Source organism: Entelurus aequoreus, linkage group LG18 (genome assembly GCF_033978785.1).
Source record: "Entelurus aequoreus isolate RoL-2023_Sb linkage group LG18, RoL_Eaeq_v1.1, whole genome shotgun sequence".
Taxonomy (NCBI): Eukaryota; Metazoa; Chordata; class Actinopteri; order Syngnathiformes; family Syngnathidae; genus Entelurus; species Entelurus aequoreus.
In genome coordinates, this window is record NC_084748.1 from 35,879,575 (window position 1) to 35,898,149 (window position 18,575).

At 37.8% G+C, this 18,575-nt stretch overlaps 1 protein-coding gene across 4 annotated transcripts in view; it reads right to left on the reverse strand.

Moving 5' to 3' along the window:
• The window catches only part of rnf24 (ring finger protein 24), a 78,083-nt gene that overhangs the window by 22,557 nt on the left and 36,951 nt on the right, over positions 1–18,575 (reverse strand). For all 4 annotated transcript variants that reach the window (XM_062027087.1, XM_062027090.1, XM_062027089.1 and 1 more), the window contains one exon: positions 9,950–10,099. In XM_062027087.1, the coding sequence (XP_061883071.1) occupies positions 9,950–10,099 (150 nt within the window). The remainder of the gene's footprint in view (positions 1–9,949; positions 10,100–18,575) is intronic.

The window sequence follows — 18,575 nt, forward strand, 5'->3', positions numbered from 1 at the left end:
AATGTGTTGTTGTGACACCGAAAGATGATGAAATATAAAGGCAATCAGTAACATCACATTGGTGCTACATTTTGTCCAAGCTCTCACAATCGTGAGAGGGTAAGCCGTGCAGGCACTTTAGGTTGTTTTTGTTGGCTTTGTACTGCATGACTGCATTTGTGATCATGAGACTCAGCCGTGAATTCGTATAACTGGATTAAAGAATTACAGATTAAGTAAAACTATAACTGTAACGGTACAAGTACAAACCCCGTTTCCATATGAGTTGGGAAATTGTGTTAGATGTAAATATAAACGGAATACAATGATTTGCAAATCATTTTCAACCCATATTCAGTTGAATATGCTACAAAGACAACATATTTGATGTTCAAACTGATAAAAAAAATGTGTAAATAATCATTAACTTTAGAATTTGATGCCAGCAACACGTGACAAAGAAGTTGGGAAAGGTGGCAATAAATACTGATAAAGTTGAGGAATGCTCATCAAACACTTATTTGGAACATCCCACAGGTGTGCAGGCTAATTGGGAACAGGTGGGTGCCATGATTGGGTATAAAAACAACTTCCCAAAAAAATGCTCAGTCTTTCACAAGAAAGGATGGGGCCAGGTACACCCCTTTGTCCACAACTGCGTGAGCAAATAGTCAAACAGTTTAAGAACAACGTTTCTCAAAGTGCAATTGCAAGAAATTTAGGGATTTCAACATCTACGGTCCATAATATCATCAAAAGGTTCAGAGAATCTGGAGAAATCACTCCATGTAAGCGGCATGGCCGGAAACCAACATTGAATGACCGTGACCTTCGATCCCTCAGACGGCACTGTATCAAAAACCGACATCAATCTCTAAAGGATATCACCACATGGGCTCAGGAACACTTCAGAAAACCACTGTCACTAAATACAGTTGGTCGCTACATCTGTAAGTGCAAGTTAAAGCTCTACTATGCAAAGCGAAAGCCATTTATCAACAACATCCAGAAACGCCGCCAGCTTCTCTGGGCCCGAGATCATCTAAGATGGACTGATACAAAGTGGAAAAGTGTTCTGTGGTCTAACGAGTCCACATTTAAAATTGTTTTTGGAAATATTCGACATCGTGTCATCCGGACCAAAGGGGAAGCGAACCATCCAGACTGTTATCGACGCAAAGTTCAAAAGCCAGCATCTGTGATGGTATGGGTTTGCATTAGTGCCCAAAGCATGGGTAACTTACACATCTGTGAAGGCACCATTAATGCTGAAAGGTACATACAGGTTTTGGAACAACATTTGCTGCCATCTAAGCGCCGTCTTTTTCATGGACGCCCCTGCTTATTTCAGCAAGACAATGCCAAGCCACATTCAGCATGTGTTACAACAGCGTGGCTTTGTAAAAAAAGAGTGCGGGTACTTTGCTGGCCCGCCTGCAGTCCAGACCTGTCTCCCATCGAAAATGTGTGGCGCATTATGAAGCGTAAAATACGACAGCGGAGAGCCGGACTGTTGAACGACTGAAGCTCTACATAAAACAAGAATGGGAAAGAATTCCACTTTCAAAGCTTCAACAATTAGTTTCCTCAGTTCCCAATCGTTTATTGAGTGTTGTTAAAAGAAAAGGTGATGTAACACAGTGGTGAACATGTCCTTTCCCAACTACTTTGGCACGTGTTGCAGCCATAAAATTCTAAGTTAATTATTATTTGCAAAAAAAAATAAAGTTTATGAGTTTGAACATCAAATATCTTGTCTGTGTAGTGCATTCAATTGAATATGGGTTGAAAAGGATTTGCAAATCATTGTATTCCGTTTATATTTACATCTAACACAATTTCCCAACTCATATGGAAACGGGGTTTGTACAAGTAGCATTCTTTAATAAACAAACAGAATTGATCTTTTCAGTAGAACAAAAAAATCAACTCAGTTACTGATGTTCCTTTAGTCAAATTTAAGAAAAAACAATAGCTGAATCCACAATTAACCCACAGTTTTTCTCGGGACTCGTGATGTGGTGCTTCATAAACATAGTCAAATGGAATCAGCTGATTGAGGAGAGAACAGGTCATCTAGGCTATGAGAGTGACAACAAACATGGAGACAAGGGGAAGAACGGGCGGAAGAGATAGGAGAAATTCATAGGTTTGTAAGATTTACCTCCATTACAAGTAACCTTAACCTCTCGCAGCAGTGTGAGAGGGATCTGTAAAACAAGCAGCACAGTCTAGGAGAGAAACTGACATTTAAAAAAAATAAAAAAAATAAAAGGTCAGCAGGTAAAGATGCAGACACTCCCAATGGTAAGGGTCATGGTCAAGTGTGCGAGGGTGAGAGAGTTGCCTTTCTCCAGATGCACATTTTAGCAAAGTTTCAATACTGACAAATAATTTGATAGTTTGAGGGACTGATACTAAAAAAATCTAGGGTGTCTGTATTCATACATCAAGCAGTAAAGTTCAGTTTGGTTGCATAAAGAGTCATGAAGAGGCACCAAAAGAGCACGGCTAGACAGCAAGGTAGTGTTCAGTTGACGGCATATCCACAATAAATGTGACATGAATACAAATCCTTGCCGGTCAACAATGTGTGTCATTCTTTCTTATCTTAGTCATATTAGTCAATAGTTCAACAGTATTGTACTGCTATGATGTCCCACTATTCAGGTAGTCGAAAATGTGAGCTAAACTTACTGCTTGGTAAATTACTGGTTCCGTATTTCAACTTGTTATCAACCCTTTTATGTCAATGTGAGGTGTAGACTTAGCGAAGTGCATGTGTTGTAAAACGAAGCACATCGGTGCTGAAGTAGAACGGAAATAATTTGCAGGAGCCGTTGTAAATGCACTGACTTTATGCTACCACCGGGGGCAGTGTCGTGTTCATTGGCAAACACATGTGACAATTCTGGGGGAAGAAGAGCAATATATTTGTTATTTTGTAACAATTGTCCAATACATATCTTTCCAAAAGGGCAATCCCATGTATTGAATAAAAAAAAAATGTGGCCACAGTAAATATCATAAACCATTCTGTCAGTAAACAAAAATTAATACAGGTAATACTGTATAGGGATGGGCACCGTTCACATTTGAACCAATACAGTGCTAACTCCTGGTACCTAGGTATCTGTACCAGTACTCAACAGTCCCAATTTCTGGTAGTTTTGTGTGGAGTAATAAATATTGTTTTTGATAATAAAATCTTATGTTTTTATTATAATATTTAACAATGAGATGATTATGATAACAGCTGTCCAGTTCTTATATCTTATTTTACTATCAATATATTATCATTTGCAAGTATGACATCCATCCATCCATTTTCTACCGCTTATCCCTTTCGGGGTAGCGGGGATTGCTGGAGCCTATCTCAGCTACAATCGGGCGGAAGGCGGGGTACACCCTGGACAAGTCGCCACCTCATCGCAGGACATTAAGTTGCAATTACAGTTGTAAGACATTAGATGGGAGTAGTGTACAGCTTATGGTGGGTTTTGTTTTTGTTGTGCCCTAAAATGTGTTAATACTGTAAGTATTATACTTATTACACACAAACTGTTGGATTGTGACAAGTATTTAAGCTGTAGTTTCCATTAACACATTTGGATGTGTTAAATTTGCCATGTTAATTCGCTAATGCTAATTAGTAACATGTCAATAGCAAAACTAATGTCTATTAGCATCAAGCTACCACATTTTCAGAAATGTAGAGCCTTATTTTACTAACTTTGGAGCTTTTTTTTGAGAACATTTCTTTACTGGCATTGAAAATTGCACAATTACCTAGCCGTAGTTTTGCCAAGTCTGCTCTCAGTGCTACTGGAGTGATCACCAAGTGCAGAAATGCAAAGAGCCTCGGTTGAGTCATATGGACAGTAATTTTGCACCATTGAAATTTACGTGAGGACAGACTGTATTCAGTCGGGGGCAAAAAAATCACCTGATTCGGTACCCATCCCTAACTGTATAGAACTATTCTTTAGTGCATCTGTACAGGGCCAGTAACTTTGGGAGACTGCATCTTTAGAAGCCTTTAAACGGAGCAAACATGCTCTGCTATTTACTTGTAGTAACTTACATTTAAGATATTTTGTATTAAATAATGGTACTGCATCAAAGTCGTGTTTTTGGCGAAATTAGAACAGAATGACTAAACCTACTTACCATCTGTGCTGCAAGATACTGTCGTGCTTTCTGTGATTGTTTCAGGATTAGTAAAATCCTGCCTTGGTGTGTAAAAGATGCTTTGACTGGATGAACTTAAGTCATGTAAACACACAAATTAAATGTAAGCATATGTCAAGTAGTTGCTTACAGTGCTGCCACTGTGAATAACCACTTCCTCAGTAAAGAAAGTAGCTATAATCAACCCTAAAAGTTGCTAGATGATGTCATCGCCTCATTTGCATAATTAATTTCAATGGATGCTGTGGACAACAGGATTAGTCTGAGCAACTAGACAGGACAGTTAAAAAAAATTCCCACGTGTCAAATTGTGGACACTAGTATTGGGACACCTGGTTTAACAGTGATTTTTGTTTTTGTAACAGCTAGGTGTGGGGGAAAAAATCGATTCGAATTCGAATCGCGATTCTGACGTGTGATTCAGAATCGATTCTCATTTTTAAAAAATCGATTATTTTTTTTAAATTATTATTATTATTTTTATTTTATTTTTTTTATTAATCAATTCAACAAAACAATATACAGCAATACCATAACAATGCAATCCCTCATTGACATTATCATTAGACATTAAAATAAAAAAGAACAATAGTGTCAGAGTGGCTTACACTTGCATCGCATCTCATAAACTTGACAACACACTGTGTCCAATATTTTCACAAAGATAAAATAAGTCATATTTTTGGTTCATTTAATAGTTAAAACAAATGTACATCATTGCAAACAGTTGATAAAACATTGTCCTTTACAATTATAAAAGCTTTTTACAAAAATCTACTACTCTGCTTGCATGTCAGCAGACTGGGGTAGATCCTGCTGAAATCCTATGTATTGAATGAATAGAGAATCCTTTTGAATCTTGGCAAAAATCTTACCCACACGATTATCAAATGTAATAGGAAAATTAATTCATACTGACCAAACTGCCTTCATGGAAGGTCGACAATCTTCAGACAATAGAAGGAAATTGTTTAATGTTATTTACTATGCTGGAAGTCTCCCTTATCCCACAGCAGTATATACTGTTGATGCGGAGAAGGCATTCCACCGCATAAACTGGTCATTTATGTTTTGCACATTACGTAAATTTGGATTTGGAGATAATTTTATACAATGGATTAAGATGCTTTATACAAGGCCCATGGCATCAGTCCAAACCAGGGGTCACCAACCTTTTTGAAACCAAGGGCTACTTCTTGGGTACTGATTAATGCGAAGGGCTACCAGTTAGATACACACTTAAATAAATTGCCAGAAGTAGCCAATTTGCTCAATTTACCTTTAACTCTGTTATTATTAATAATTAATGATATTTATCTTTGTGGAAACACTGATCATCTTAATGATTTCTCACAATAGATATATATAGAAACAGATAAATATCAATATGCAACACTTTATTTTTATATTTTCTCTAAGTGCACATTTTTCAAATTGAACATTTTCAAATGATCACTTCTAAGACAGTCTTGTGAAATCACAATATCCCATTTTAACTAGCTAGCCAATAACATTTTTTAACAAATCATGAATTACTTTGCACCATGTTTGTACAAATAATAACTCATGTAAAATACAAAAGTAAACTCTCAAATTTTTAAATCATGTCACACTTTGAACTGGACACCAAATCTGTTATCTGTTTCTTTGTCAGTTAGTGGGAAGCCTGGCATTGCATGCTGTTAACTAGTGTGTTGTACTCTGGTGTGTAACTTGACACTGCAACTCTGAGTGAGTCTTGCAGATGTGCATCAGTGAGGCGTGTTCTGTGTTTGTTCTTGATGAAGTTCATGTCATAAAAGGCTGATTCACAAAGATAAGATTTTTCCTCATTGTTTGCGGAACCTTCTTAATCTTTTGGACATATTTTCACAGCAATCTGGCCTAAAGCTTAATTATGATAAATGTAAAATGTTAAGGATCGGAAATCTAAAGGGAACGTCCTTTCGAATGGAATGCAAAGGGTTTTGTTTATAAATTATATGCAATCTGTTGTGTTCCCTAATTTTTTTCTGTGTACATGAATGAAGGTGTGTGTTGCTGAGTCCGACTTGGACATTATCTGGACTGGGCCTGGTTTAAAAAACCCTTTAAAAAAATCTAATTTCATTGACAACCTGGTCTGTTGAAGATAAGGCCCTTTTTAAAAAAAATAAAATAAAATAAGATAAATAAATAAAAAATATTTTCTTGGATAAAAAAGAAAGTAAAACAATATAAAAATAATTACATAAAAAATAGTAATTAATGAAAATGTTAGTGGACCAGCAGCCTATACAATCATGTGTGCTTCAGGGACTGTGTCCCTTGCAGATGTGTTGTCTATGTTGTGGGAACCAGAATATTGGTAGCAGAAAGAAATAACCCATTTTGTGTGGATGAGTGTGCATGGGGGAGGTTGTTTGGGTTGATGCACTGATTGAAAGTGTATCTTGTGTTTTTTCTATGTAGATTTAATTTTAAAAAAAAAATTTAAAATTTTTTTTTTTTTTTTTTTTTTTTTTTTTTTTTTTTTTTAGAACAGGCCCGCGGGCGACTCATCTGGTCCTTGCGGGCGACCTGGTGCCCGCGGGCACCGCGTTGGTGACCCCTGGTCCAAACCAATAATCATATTTCAGAACCTTTTTTGTTAAAAAGAGGAGTGAAACAGGGATGTCCTGCATCTGGATTATTATTTAATTTGGTTATTGAACCCTTAGCTGCAAAAATAAGAAGTGAAAATAATAATCATGGTATAAATATTGGTTCTCAGTATAATAAGCTATCGATGTATTGTGACGACATAATTTTTTTACCTGTCACATGTTAACTCCTGTCTTCTTTATATCAATAATGTCATCACTGAATATGGCTGTTTATCAGGGTATAAAGTTAATTGGGACAAATGTGACATATTACCACTTAATAAACACTGCAATAAATTACAAGTTCAGAACTCCAAAATTAAATTGTATTGCATTATTATGGTATTGTTGTGTATTATTTTCCAAAAAAAAAAAAAAAAAATCGTTTTTGAATCGAGAATAGTTTTGAATTGAAAAAAAAAATCGATTTTGGATCGAATCGTGACCCCTAGAATCGATTTTGAATCGAATCGTGGGACACCCAAAGATTCCCAGCCCTAGTAACAGCCTAAGGAGCAGCACAGTTATAGTATAAACACATATTTCTGAATGAATGAATCTTTGTTAGCACATGCCTACAAATATCTAAATGTTTGAAGAAGATTGCTAAATTAGAGCCATTAAATAGGTTTATTCTTCATAATCTGACAAATGATGACTAGTCAACTATCAAAATAGTCGTCAGTTGCAGCCCTACTTTGCACATACGCGTGGGGGTGTGTGTCTCCTCTCTGCAGCTGCGACTGCTGTGCTCGGCTACGGTCAACCTGATTTGTTGCTAGTTGCTTTTCGGGAAATAAAGTCGCTAAAAAGGAGTTGGAATGTCGCCAGAGTTGGCAAGAAAGTGGCCATGTTGGCGACACTAGCTGCTTATGCCCTCGTTCCACTACACTGTACTGGCGCAAAACGTCTGAGATCTACTTGCCTCCATTCGGGGCGGTCAAGACATTACCATGTGCAACAATGAAAATCACGCCACGGTAAATATACATTTATTTGAGGGGAGATTGAGGGCGGCAAGGAAACCGACCACCGCAGCAACATGGAGACTGTGGAGCATAATGCCACAGGGTTTGTTTATTGTTGTCATTACTAGTGACATTGGTAAATCTGCTCGACCAATAAGTGAACAGCAGTGGGAAAAAAATACAGTATTGGTTTAGTAAAGTGCAGTGGATAATGGGCATGAGTAAGAATAAATTCATTCTTTGACGCAAAGTGCCATGATTATCATAACGGAAGCAATCATTTTGTATATTAACATGATTTTACTTTAAAGGCCTACTGAAACCCACTACTACCGACCACGCAGTCTGATAGTTTATATATCAATGATGAAATCTTAACATTGCAACACATGCCAATACGGCCGGGTTAGATTAGTAAAGTGCAATTTTAAATTTACAGCGAAATATTCTGCTGAAAACGTCTCGTATGATGACGTTTGCGCGTGACGTCACGGATTGTGCGGACATATTGGGACACCATTGTGGCCAGCTATTAAGTCGTCTGTTTTCATCACAAAATTCCACAGTATTCTGGACATCTGTGTTGGTGAATCTTTTGCAATTTGTTTAATGAACAATGAAGACAGCAAATAAGAAAGCTGTAGGTGGGATCGGTGTATTAGCGGCTGGCTGCAGCAACACAAACACGTAGCGGCTACGTCGTAGCCGGTGTTTCATTGTTTACATTCCCGAACGATGACAGTCAAGCTTTACCATTGGCCTGTGGAGAACTGGGAGAACAGAGACTCTTACCAGGAGGACTTTGAGTTGGATAGCAGACGCGCTACCGTGAGTACGCAGCTGCGGCTTCCAAACATTTGATCGCTTGCCCGTACGTGCGTGCCGCTATGTGCATGTCACGTACGTAACTTTGGGGAAATATATGTGCTGTATGAACTTTACGGAGGTGAACGGTACTTTGGGCTGTGGGATTGAGTGTGTTGTGCGGGTGTTTGAGTTGTATTGGTGGGTTATATGGACGGGAGGGGGGAGGTGTTTGTTATGCGGATTAATTTGTGGCATATTAAATATAAGCCTGGTTGTGTTGTGGCTAATAGAGTATATATACAGTATGTCTTGTGTTTATTTACTGTTTTAGTCATTCCCAGCTGAATATCAGGTCCCACCCGCCTCTCACAGCATCTTCCCTATCTGAATCGCTTCCACTGCCCTCTAATCCTTCACTCTCACTTTCCTCATCCACAAATCTTTCATCCTCGCTCAAATTAATGGGGTAATCGTCGCTTTCTCGGTCCGAATCGCTCTCGCTGCTTGTGGCCATGATTGTAAACAATGTGCAGATGTGAGGAGCTCCACAACCTGTGACGTCACGCTACTTTCGGTACAGGCAAGGCTTTTTTATCAGCGACCAAAAGTTGCGAACTTTATCGTCGATGTTCTCTACTAAATCCGTTCAGCAAAAATATGGAAATATCGCCAAATGATCAAGTATGACACATAGAATGGATCTGCTATCCCCGTTTAAATAAGAAAATTTCATTTCAGTAGGCCTTTAAATTCTGGTTATCTTATCATCATTCAAACGCACTTCTCCAAACTGTGCTGTTGAAATAATTTGCACCCTTGTGATTGGACTTCAAGCAGAATAAATACAAACATTTTGAACAATGAACGCATGTCTCGTCTTTTGCAATAGCTTTCTGAAATGAAGGTTTTCATTACGAGCAGGTGGACTGCATGCTTTTCAAAACTAGACAATAATAACAGTCAAATAATGAGTTTGTATAGGTAAGTCAGTATGATTTCTATTCAACTGTTAAGGCCAACAAAACCTAGATCACAATGAATCGCTCCAAGAAAAACTAACAGTGTAATGTTAAATGTTGCAATATTTGTGCAGGTGGCTGACCTTGCGGTCGCTAATGTCATCTGCTTTGCAATATTTGCTCACCTACTGTACAAAGACCTTTAGTGAGTATTTCTACAAACCATTGTGCCTGATGTAACTATACCCCAGAGTATGCTGGTACAGGCTAAAACTATCACATAAGACATTTATAAATATCATTTGGGGGAAAAGCTCAATTATGATGGAAGAAAGCCCAATATGAGAGTTTTAGTAGCCAAAGAATGAGGCATATTGCTGAGACAAATCATTATGTGGCTAAATGGCATCATGGTGCTTACCTTATTAAGTAGCAGCAGAAGAGGAGGCTTAGGATGAAGACAAAGATAGCCGTCCCAAACACAACAATGTAGATATTAAGGGGCAGGTTCTGAAACCCTATATTTGGCATCCTGAAACTGTAGTGAGGAAAATCAGGGCTCATGGATAGTCTGCAACGACAGAAGGAGAGAAATGACACGAATGAGGCACAGGACGATACAAAGACTGGCCCAGAAGTACATAAACAAGCCAAAGTAAAAAGCAGGAGTGACAGGTTAGTTTATTTTTAGCTCGTGGGTTTACTTTTGGTTGTGAAAATACTGTAAGACGGAAACTGAGTGCATTATGTAAGTATCACTTTTACAATACTGTATTGTGAAACTGAAATGATCTTTTATCTATTAACAGGCAAGGAGATTAGATCGGCCATGCACAGAGAAAAAAAGTCAAATTAGTAACATTAGCTTTTTTTCCCAAATAGGGTGAAATCAATATGGCATGGTTTAGTTCAGTGTTTCTTAACCATAGAGCAAGTGCCCATTGTTGGGCCGCGAGTGCCGCCTAGAGGGCCGCCAAAAATATATATTTCTCAGCTGTGGTTCGTATGGGCTCAAGTTGTACGCCGTTGTAATACACAGTCTGGAGCTTAAGTCGTACAGAAGTTTCTTAAGTGCAAAAAATATGACTAAAGTGATGAAGCTATATTTTCATTTGCACTTAAATTTTATTGACATTATAGTAAAGAAACATATTCACTATTGATTTAGTTAATTTATTTCAGCACTATATAATGTATATAATCATTTGTCGTCAATTATTTATAAGTCCCTTTTTATGCAGTATATTTGGTTAGCCTGACCTAAGTCTAAGGTTTATGTGTTAAATAAATAATAATCTTTGTGATTAACACATGGTTTCATATCATTTACCAACGTTGTAAACAGTAGGTAGGTTAGAAATGATTATCGAATACGATTAAAATCAAGAGTAAGATTACTAATTCAGTGTTAATATTTGAGTGGGCCCCGGGCCCCTCTGTAGTTAAAACGTTGGGCCCTGGGGTCAAAGAAGTTAAGAACCCCTGGTTTAATTGTTTCAGAAATGCTGAAAGGGGCTGTTTGCGATTTTTACGCAAGTGTTGTAAGCATTATACTCTATCCCCTTCCGGCTTTAGCACAGATTGACGTACAATAATGTTGTTCGCTTGTGACACACACACACATACACATACACACACACACACACACAATTGATTTTTGTGTGGTTAGCTAATGATAGCAATTTACCTGAATTAAGCTACTAAATGTATTTAATTCTGTCTCTTTTCTTCGTCTTTTCCTGATATTTTATACCATATTGTTTCCATGTTGACAATAGGAGTGAGAAGAAATATCGATATGGCATTATATCGCGATACATTTTTTAACGATACAATATCAATTAATTTAATTTTTTTGGGAGAAAAAATTGAAGTTGTGTTTTGGGCTGATTGAACCTCAGGGACGAGTGGTGAGGAAGAAGTCAACAATGGTACCTAGATTTACGAACGCCTCCATTTGTGAACTTTTCGATTTACGAACCTTTAGATCGCGCCGATTATGCTTCTGCGTGCAAACCAGGTCTCTGTGTACAAACACTTCAGTCATTTATTTTGTGTCCTACTGGCGGCCATTTTTTAGAGAGATTAACTGAGGCAGCTTTGTTCCACAGCAAGTTTTTAATTGTGATGAGAACTGACTTTTCTGGAAAAAGATGCCAAAGCCGACTTGTTTTATAGCACAGGGGAAGACTACATCTTGTTCAGCGGCGCCTCTTCCAAAGCACGCACACTCGGCTACTTCCACCGGCCCTCTACTTACTCTCCATCAGTCTGCTCGTTTCACTCCTCTCGTGAGTAGCAGTCCACAGGCGGACCGTTGCCGATAATGTACGGTAAGTGGATTTTACTTTTTAGAATGTTTATCATCCTCTTAAAGCCCAAGCTGTTTGTTGACATGTTTTTTTTTCTCTTTGCTATTTGGGCTTATTGGACCCTAATTAGAATAAAAACTAAAAATCATCTTTTGATATGATGTACTTAGTCAATAAGTACACAAACGTGAACTTCATGTGTAGTGACATGCTAATTTTTATTTTTACACTTTTTTTTTCCAAATTCCATTGCATGTTATTCTCTTCTGACACCACCAGATAGCAGTATAAGTGTCCACATAAGTGGCATAAGACCGCAATTCAGTAGTGTACACAATTTTGGAAATAAAAGCTAAAAGGTGCTGTCCACGCATGTGGCCACTAAGGCCTTTAGAGGATTTATTGTAGCAATATGGTTGTTAAAAGTTCAGGAGTTATGTAATTTCTGATCGTTTGTGAGGGCACCAAAGAGACTTCTGTGTGTGCGCGTGCATGTTGGCAGAGCAGCGCATACAGGACAGGTCAGCTTGTTATTGTTGTTTTAGCTTGTTAATAAAGAGACAGTTGATTCATCACCTCCTTGTTATGTTTGTTTGATTTACAGTACTGTATATCACTTGATATTGTGTTCAAAGTGTACAAACCTTAACTAAAATAGGAACGTTTGTTGAGGCTGGAACCAATTATTCATATTTACATTGTTTCTTATGGAGAAATTAGCTTTAATACACCAACTTTTAGATTTACAAACCTTGTTCAAGAACCAATTAAGTCTGTAAATCGAGGTTCCACTGTATAAGGAATGTTTTACATTTAAGTGGCAAGCAACATATGCTACTTCCGGTTTGAGTTAGATCAAGATCATTACACAGTAACAATAGAATGTTGCTTCCGGTTTAAAGTTCAAACCATGATTTCACAATAAAAGTAGGTGTAATGAAGATAATAGTAAAGGAAACAGTGCCGCATATGAGACGTGATGCAACAGTCATCCTGACCTGTTTTGTGTTTTTTGTTGTTGACAGAAACCCCCCAGTGCTTAAATGCACAATACAAAATAACTGTGTTGCACTTGAAAGCGCTCTGATGTCTGACCTATTTGTGTACCTGCAACATAATTTGGTTTATCTAGGTCAGGGGTGTCCAAACTTTTTCCACTGAGGGCCGCACACTGAAAAATCTAAGCAAGCGTGGGCCATTTTGATATTTTTTATTTTAAAAACCAATACAATATATGTATAAAAAAGATACATTTAGTCCTCCACTCAGACTTGATCCCGGGGACCCCAAAAGGTTTTGGTCAAAAAAAATATTACAAATGTGTCATTATTTAGTATTATTATTATTATTATTATTATTATTATTATTATTATTCAAGGTTTAAATCTCTAGATCAACATTAGGTCTATCTGTCAATATAACGCTTTTAAAGATTTAAGTTGTATGCCATTTTTGTCAAGGAAAACCGGTTTTTTTTAATGGAAAAAAACACAAAATATGCAATATTTTCCCCCAATAAAATTTTAAAGTGGAATATTTGAGATTATATAATAATTGGAGTCTTAAAAAGGTCAATAACTAATAACAACATTGATTTTAATTCATTATTTTTTTGAGCGATGACAAAAAAAGTCCCACTAAAATTATTGGGGATCCAAAATGGTACTGCTCAGTAAAGTTTAAAAAAATAAATCCAATATTTTTTAAAACTTCCATCCATCCATCCATTTTCTACCGCTTATTCCCTTCGGGGTCGCGGGGGGTGCTGGAGCCTATCTCAGCTACAATCGGGCGGAAGGCGGGGTACACCCTGGACAAGTCGCCACCTCATCACAGGGCCAACACAGATTTTTTTAAACTTTTACCACAATAGTCTCTAGATCAACTTCAGATCTATGCGTCGATTATAAGTTTTATTGTTGTTTATGTTTTTTGTTTGTTCGTTTTAGGCCCTTCTTTAAAAAACTTTGTTTTTTAAATGGCAACCAAAAAATATGCAACATTTTCCCCCAAAAATATCTCAAAGTGGAATATTTAATGTGAAGTAAATGTAGCCTTTAATAGGTCAATAATTCATAATGACATTGATGTTGATTCATTATTATTTTTTAAAGAAAGAAACAGCCTGCATGGCAGCTTTGTGTTATTAGAGTAAATAATGCAACATTTTCTTGTTACATTTCACCTGTTTGCTCTTTTATACCACTTTTTATGTTTTTTTTCATCGTATTTTTAGAATGTGTCGTGGGTAGGGATGATACTCGAAACCGGTTTTCTCGGTTGTTCGATAAGAAAAGAACCGAGTCCTCGGACTCGAATCCCTTTTTGAGAACCGGTACCCGTTATCGAGACCACTATAGTAAAGAAAAGAGTTGGTTCTTTATTCGAATCCCTCGGAACGAATCCCGTCCCGACCAGAAATGCTCCGTGTGACATCACAAGAAATCAGTCACGTAGCTCAGTCATTAGGCTCAGATAGCGAAAGCAGGAAAAAAATGGACGGGAAAAAGCGCTCCAAGGTGTAATAAAGTTCAAAACAAAAGGTATAATCCAATGAATAACTTTACTGAGAGATTTTAGCAGGGTAAGACACATGACGAACACTTTTACCACCAACCGGAAACATAGCAACCAGGCTAGCAACGCACCTCCTTTACGGCAGCTGTCGCAACATTCTTAAAACAACCGCAGCACATACATATATGACATCTCCCTTTTTTAACTTTTGTTTTTCTTTCCTTGTAAACAAAACAAAATCACACTGTGGATGTGTTGTTTGTCTAATTATAAATAATGCAGACGAGGCGTGTTGGCTGAGTTCTTGACGTTTACTTTCACAGCGTGGCAACATGCAACACTTTTCGGAGCTACCGCGCATGCTCGTAACTCCCGTTGCATGCTGGGTAGTGTAGTTGTTATATTCTCTAGCTCATAACATTTTTCCCCCATAAAGAAATAATGTTAACTCAATAAAGTGTATTTCTTTTTTTAGCTTTAACTTTTCATTTTTTAGCATTGTAACCACATTTGCAAACAACTTTTCTCTTCATAGAATTTTCTTTCAATAAAGAAATAAAGTGCAAAAATGTCAAGGCATCATAACAAACAGTTATGTGAAATAGCAGCAGAAGTGCACTTTTTGGAGAGCTGTATTATTTTCAGTTTTGTGCCCAAGGGACTGATTTTATTTAACACTATATTATTATTTATACACCTATAGTGATCACAGAGACAGGTTGTTTTTGTGTTACTGTATATATTTGTTTTTCTGAAAAACTTTGGGTAACAACAGTCAATATTTATTTATTTTATTTAATTTTTTTAGGTGGGTAACAGTCAATATTTATTTATTTATTAGATTTAATTTTTTTCTTATATAATAAAAGTGAGCTTTTGTTAAACCAAATATTGTGTTTTTTTCCCATATACAACAACCTATCTGGACTCGATAAGAGAATCGATAAGGAATCGGTTCGATAAGAGGATTCGATAATAGGCTCGAACTCGATAATTCCTTATCAAACATCATCCCTAGTCGTGGGGCCGTTAAAAAATTACTTGCGGGCCGCAAATGGGCCCCGGGCCGCACTTTGGACACCCCTGATCTAGGTCATTCATTATTCCTTGTCTATTATTAATTTTACCATCAAAAATATGTTATACCTAGGGGTTTGTCCCTAGATATAACCTATTTATAACACATCTCTAAAGACATAATGATACACAATATTGGGTTCATTTGCGGGGTTGGACCGAAAATATTCGACAGCTGCAGCCCTAAATACCGACCAAATTCTGTCAGTCCAACCAAGTACTGATTCACATAAAATCAAACGGTACCATATTTCGATACCTTTGTTGCAAGTGACGTCACGTCTGGTTGCAGTCTTGGCTTAAGCACTTGGCACTGGCAGGTAAACAAACACTCAAAGGGGACTCCGCCGGAATGCCTCTTAGTAATGTTGCATTTCTCCATGCCAACAAAGCAAGTATACCTGATTAAAAGTGATCCAAAGTACAGTAAGGCTTCAGTTAAAAAAAAAAAAAATGCTAGCTTGATGCTAAATTACTTTGTATAGACGTAAAACAGCAATAGTAATTCTACTTGGCGATTTCAACACCACCAAATGTAATCTAAACCAAAACTAAGAAGCACGTTACAATCAAACACCTGGTGTGTAATAAATACAATACTAAGTGCCTGATTCCAAATATATTATACAGCACCTGCAATGTGATTAATCAACACTCATCACCGTTTTGCAAGCACTATTTTGCCTTTGATTTACCACGTCTAAAAAGTATGTGCAAACCGTGGTAAATGGTAAATGGATTATACTTGTACAACACTTTTCTACCTTTGAGCTTTGACACTATTTCCACATTTACACACTGATGGCTGGAGCTGCCATGCAAGGCCCTCACTACCACCCATCAGGAGCAAGAGTGAGGTGTTTTTCCCAACGACACAATGGAGCTGGGATCGAACCTGGAACCCTCAAGTTGCTGGCACGGCTGCTCTACCACCTGAGCCACGTCGTACCCAAGAGAGCGTTGTGTTCGTGCTGCAAAGACCGACGATGGACAGATAATCCTCTTCCTTACGTGTGTGTGAGTGTGTGTGTCAATTTTGTCAACATATTTAGACGGTCAGAAACTAAAAAAATATTAGAGACATCGTCGATTCAGCAATATCCTTTTATAATTTTGTAGCTGCTAGATGACTTAAGGAGCTGGTTAAAACAAATTTAGTGGATGCGTTTTGGTGTCGTTTAATAATTGTTTTAATGACGTCCATTTTTTCACATGGAATATATTTTACAAACACATATCCTATAAAACTTCTTAAAGTATGCTTTTTTTGTGTTTTGAGCACCATAGTGCAGCCTCCTTCAAATGCACCTTCAGCGTTGGTAATACAGAAGCACTGCACGACAGCTTCTAAAATGCCATAAACAGTGGTACATGTCTCCTGCATGTTTGAAAACACGGCAAAACATCGCAGGTAGGAGGATGATAACATGAATGCGCAGTAAATTGAGTACCGGTATCTCCGTTGTGATGTCCTGTATAGTACACGCAAAATCCTCTTTATTTAAATAAGGCGGTCTGCACCACTTTTCAACTGCAAACACAGTCTTGGTAGATCGCACGCAACAACCTCAGGATTTTATAGAGATTGCACACGCTGTTTAGCGCGAGCCTACGCGAGGTATTTAGATCTTAGTCAATCAGGCCCTTGTAGTATAAACGCTTTGTAGGGCTCAACAAAGGACAAGACTGGCACATTCAGCTTAATGGCAAAGACTACTATCTGGCAATGGTAACACACCGTAGTCTATACACTACTACCATCTAACATCTTGAAATTGCAACTGCAAGCAAAGTCGATATCCACCCATCCATCCATTTTCTACCACTTGTCCCCTTTTGGGGTCGCGGAGGTGCTGGAGCCTATCTCAGCTGCATTCGGGCGGTAGGCGGGGTACACCCTGGACAAGTCACCACCTCATCGCCAACACAGATAGACAAACAACATTCATACAGTAGGGCCAATTTAGTGTTGCCAATCAACCTATCCCCAGGTGCATGTCTTTGGAGGTGGGAGGAAGCCGGAGTACCCGGAGGGAACCGACGCAGTCACGGGGAGAACATGCAAACTCCACACAGAAAGACCCCGAGCCCCGGGATCGAACCCAGGACCTTCGTATTGTGAGGCACATGCACTAACCCCTGGTCCACCGTCGATATGACACCTCCTAATGAGACTCACAAGTGTAAGAAAACAAGAAACAACAACTCGAAAGCACAGTTATTATCAGATCAATGTTAAATGTTGAAAAACAACATTTTATTATTGAACAATTAACATTTATTTACATATCACCACACACAAAAGTATAGAAAATTGGTACCAGGACTTGGGAATCCATACCATTTCATTTCAAATGACATCAAGACACGTATCGCATCGTGAAGTCCTTGCCAATACCCAGCACTAGTTGACACTTAGAATATTCAGTTTGCTTTCATTTCGTCACTCAAATGTTGTATATTTCCTGTGTGAAAAGAAGAGTAAGGTGTTGGAGGAAAAAAACCACAATGAGCAACATGACACTGCATAGCCGTGCAGTGGGTCACAAATAACAAAGCATTCAGCAAAATACTTTTTTATTTAAATGAATGACAAAACAGGTAGAGTTATTTGATTAGGACTGTTACTGGTGCTTAAATTATCATATATCATACACACGGCTAAAAAAAATGCCACCACATTATTCAAAGATGTTGGACAGGACAGCAGAGATAGTTTTGGGTTAAGAGGGTCTTGCGCAATCAGCCAAAGGGACATGACTGGACATGTCCACGCCTACTGAGGACTAATTTTGGAAACTAGAACCAATCCCCTTTAGCAAACATCATGAAGGGAGGTTTTGTGGTGCTAAAACCTTAACTGGGACTTTCTTCATTGCAGATTGCCTGGGTTACAAATTAACAGAAGGGAAGGAAAAGATAAAACTGCAATAATATTAAGGCTGCAACTATTGACTATTTTGAACAGTCGACTATCATAACGATAGTCGACTAATCAGATTAAAAAGTGTACACATTGTAGTTTGAGCATCAGCTTTTAAATTGTGTTTTAGATCATTTAAGCTTAAGAACAACAAAGATGACTAATTCATAAATATTTATTTATACTGTAACTTTGCTGCTCATTCGGCTGTTATAAAA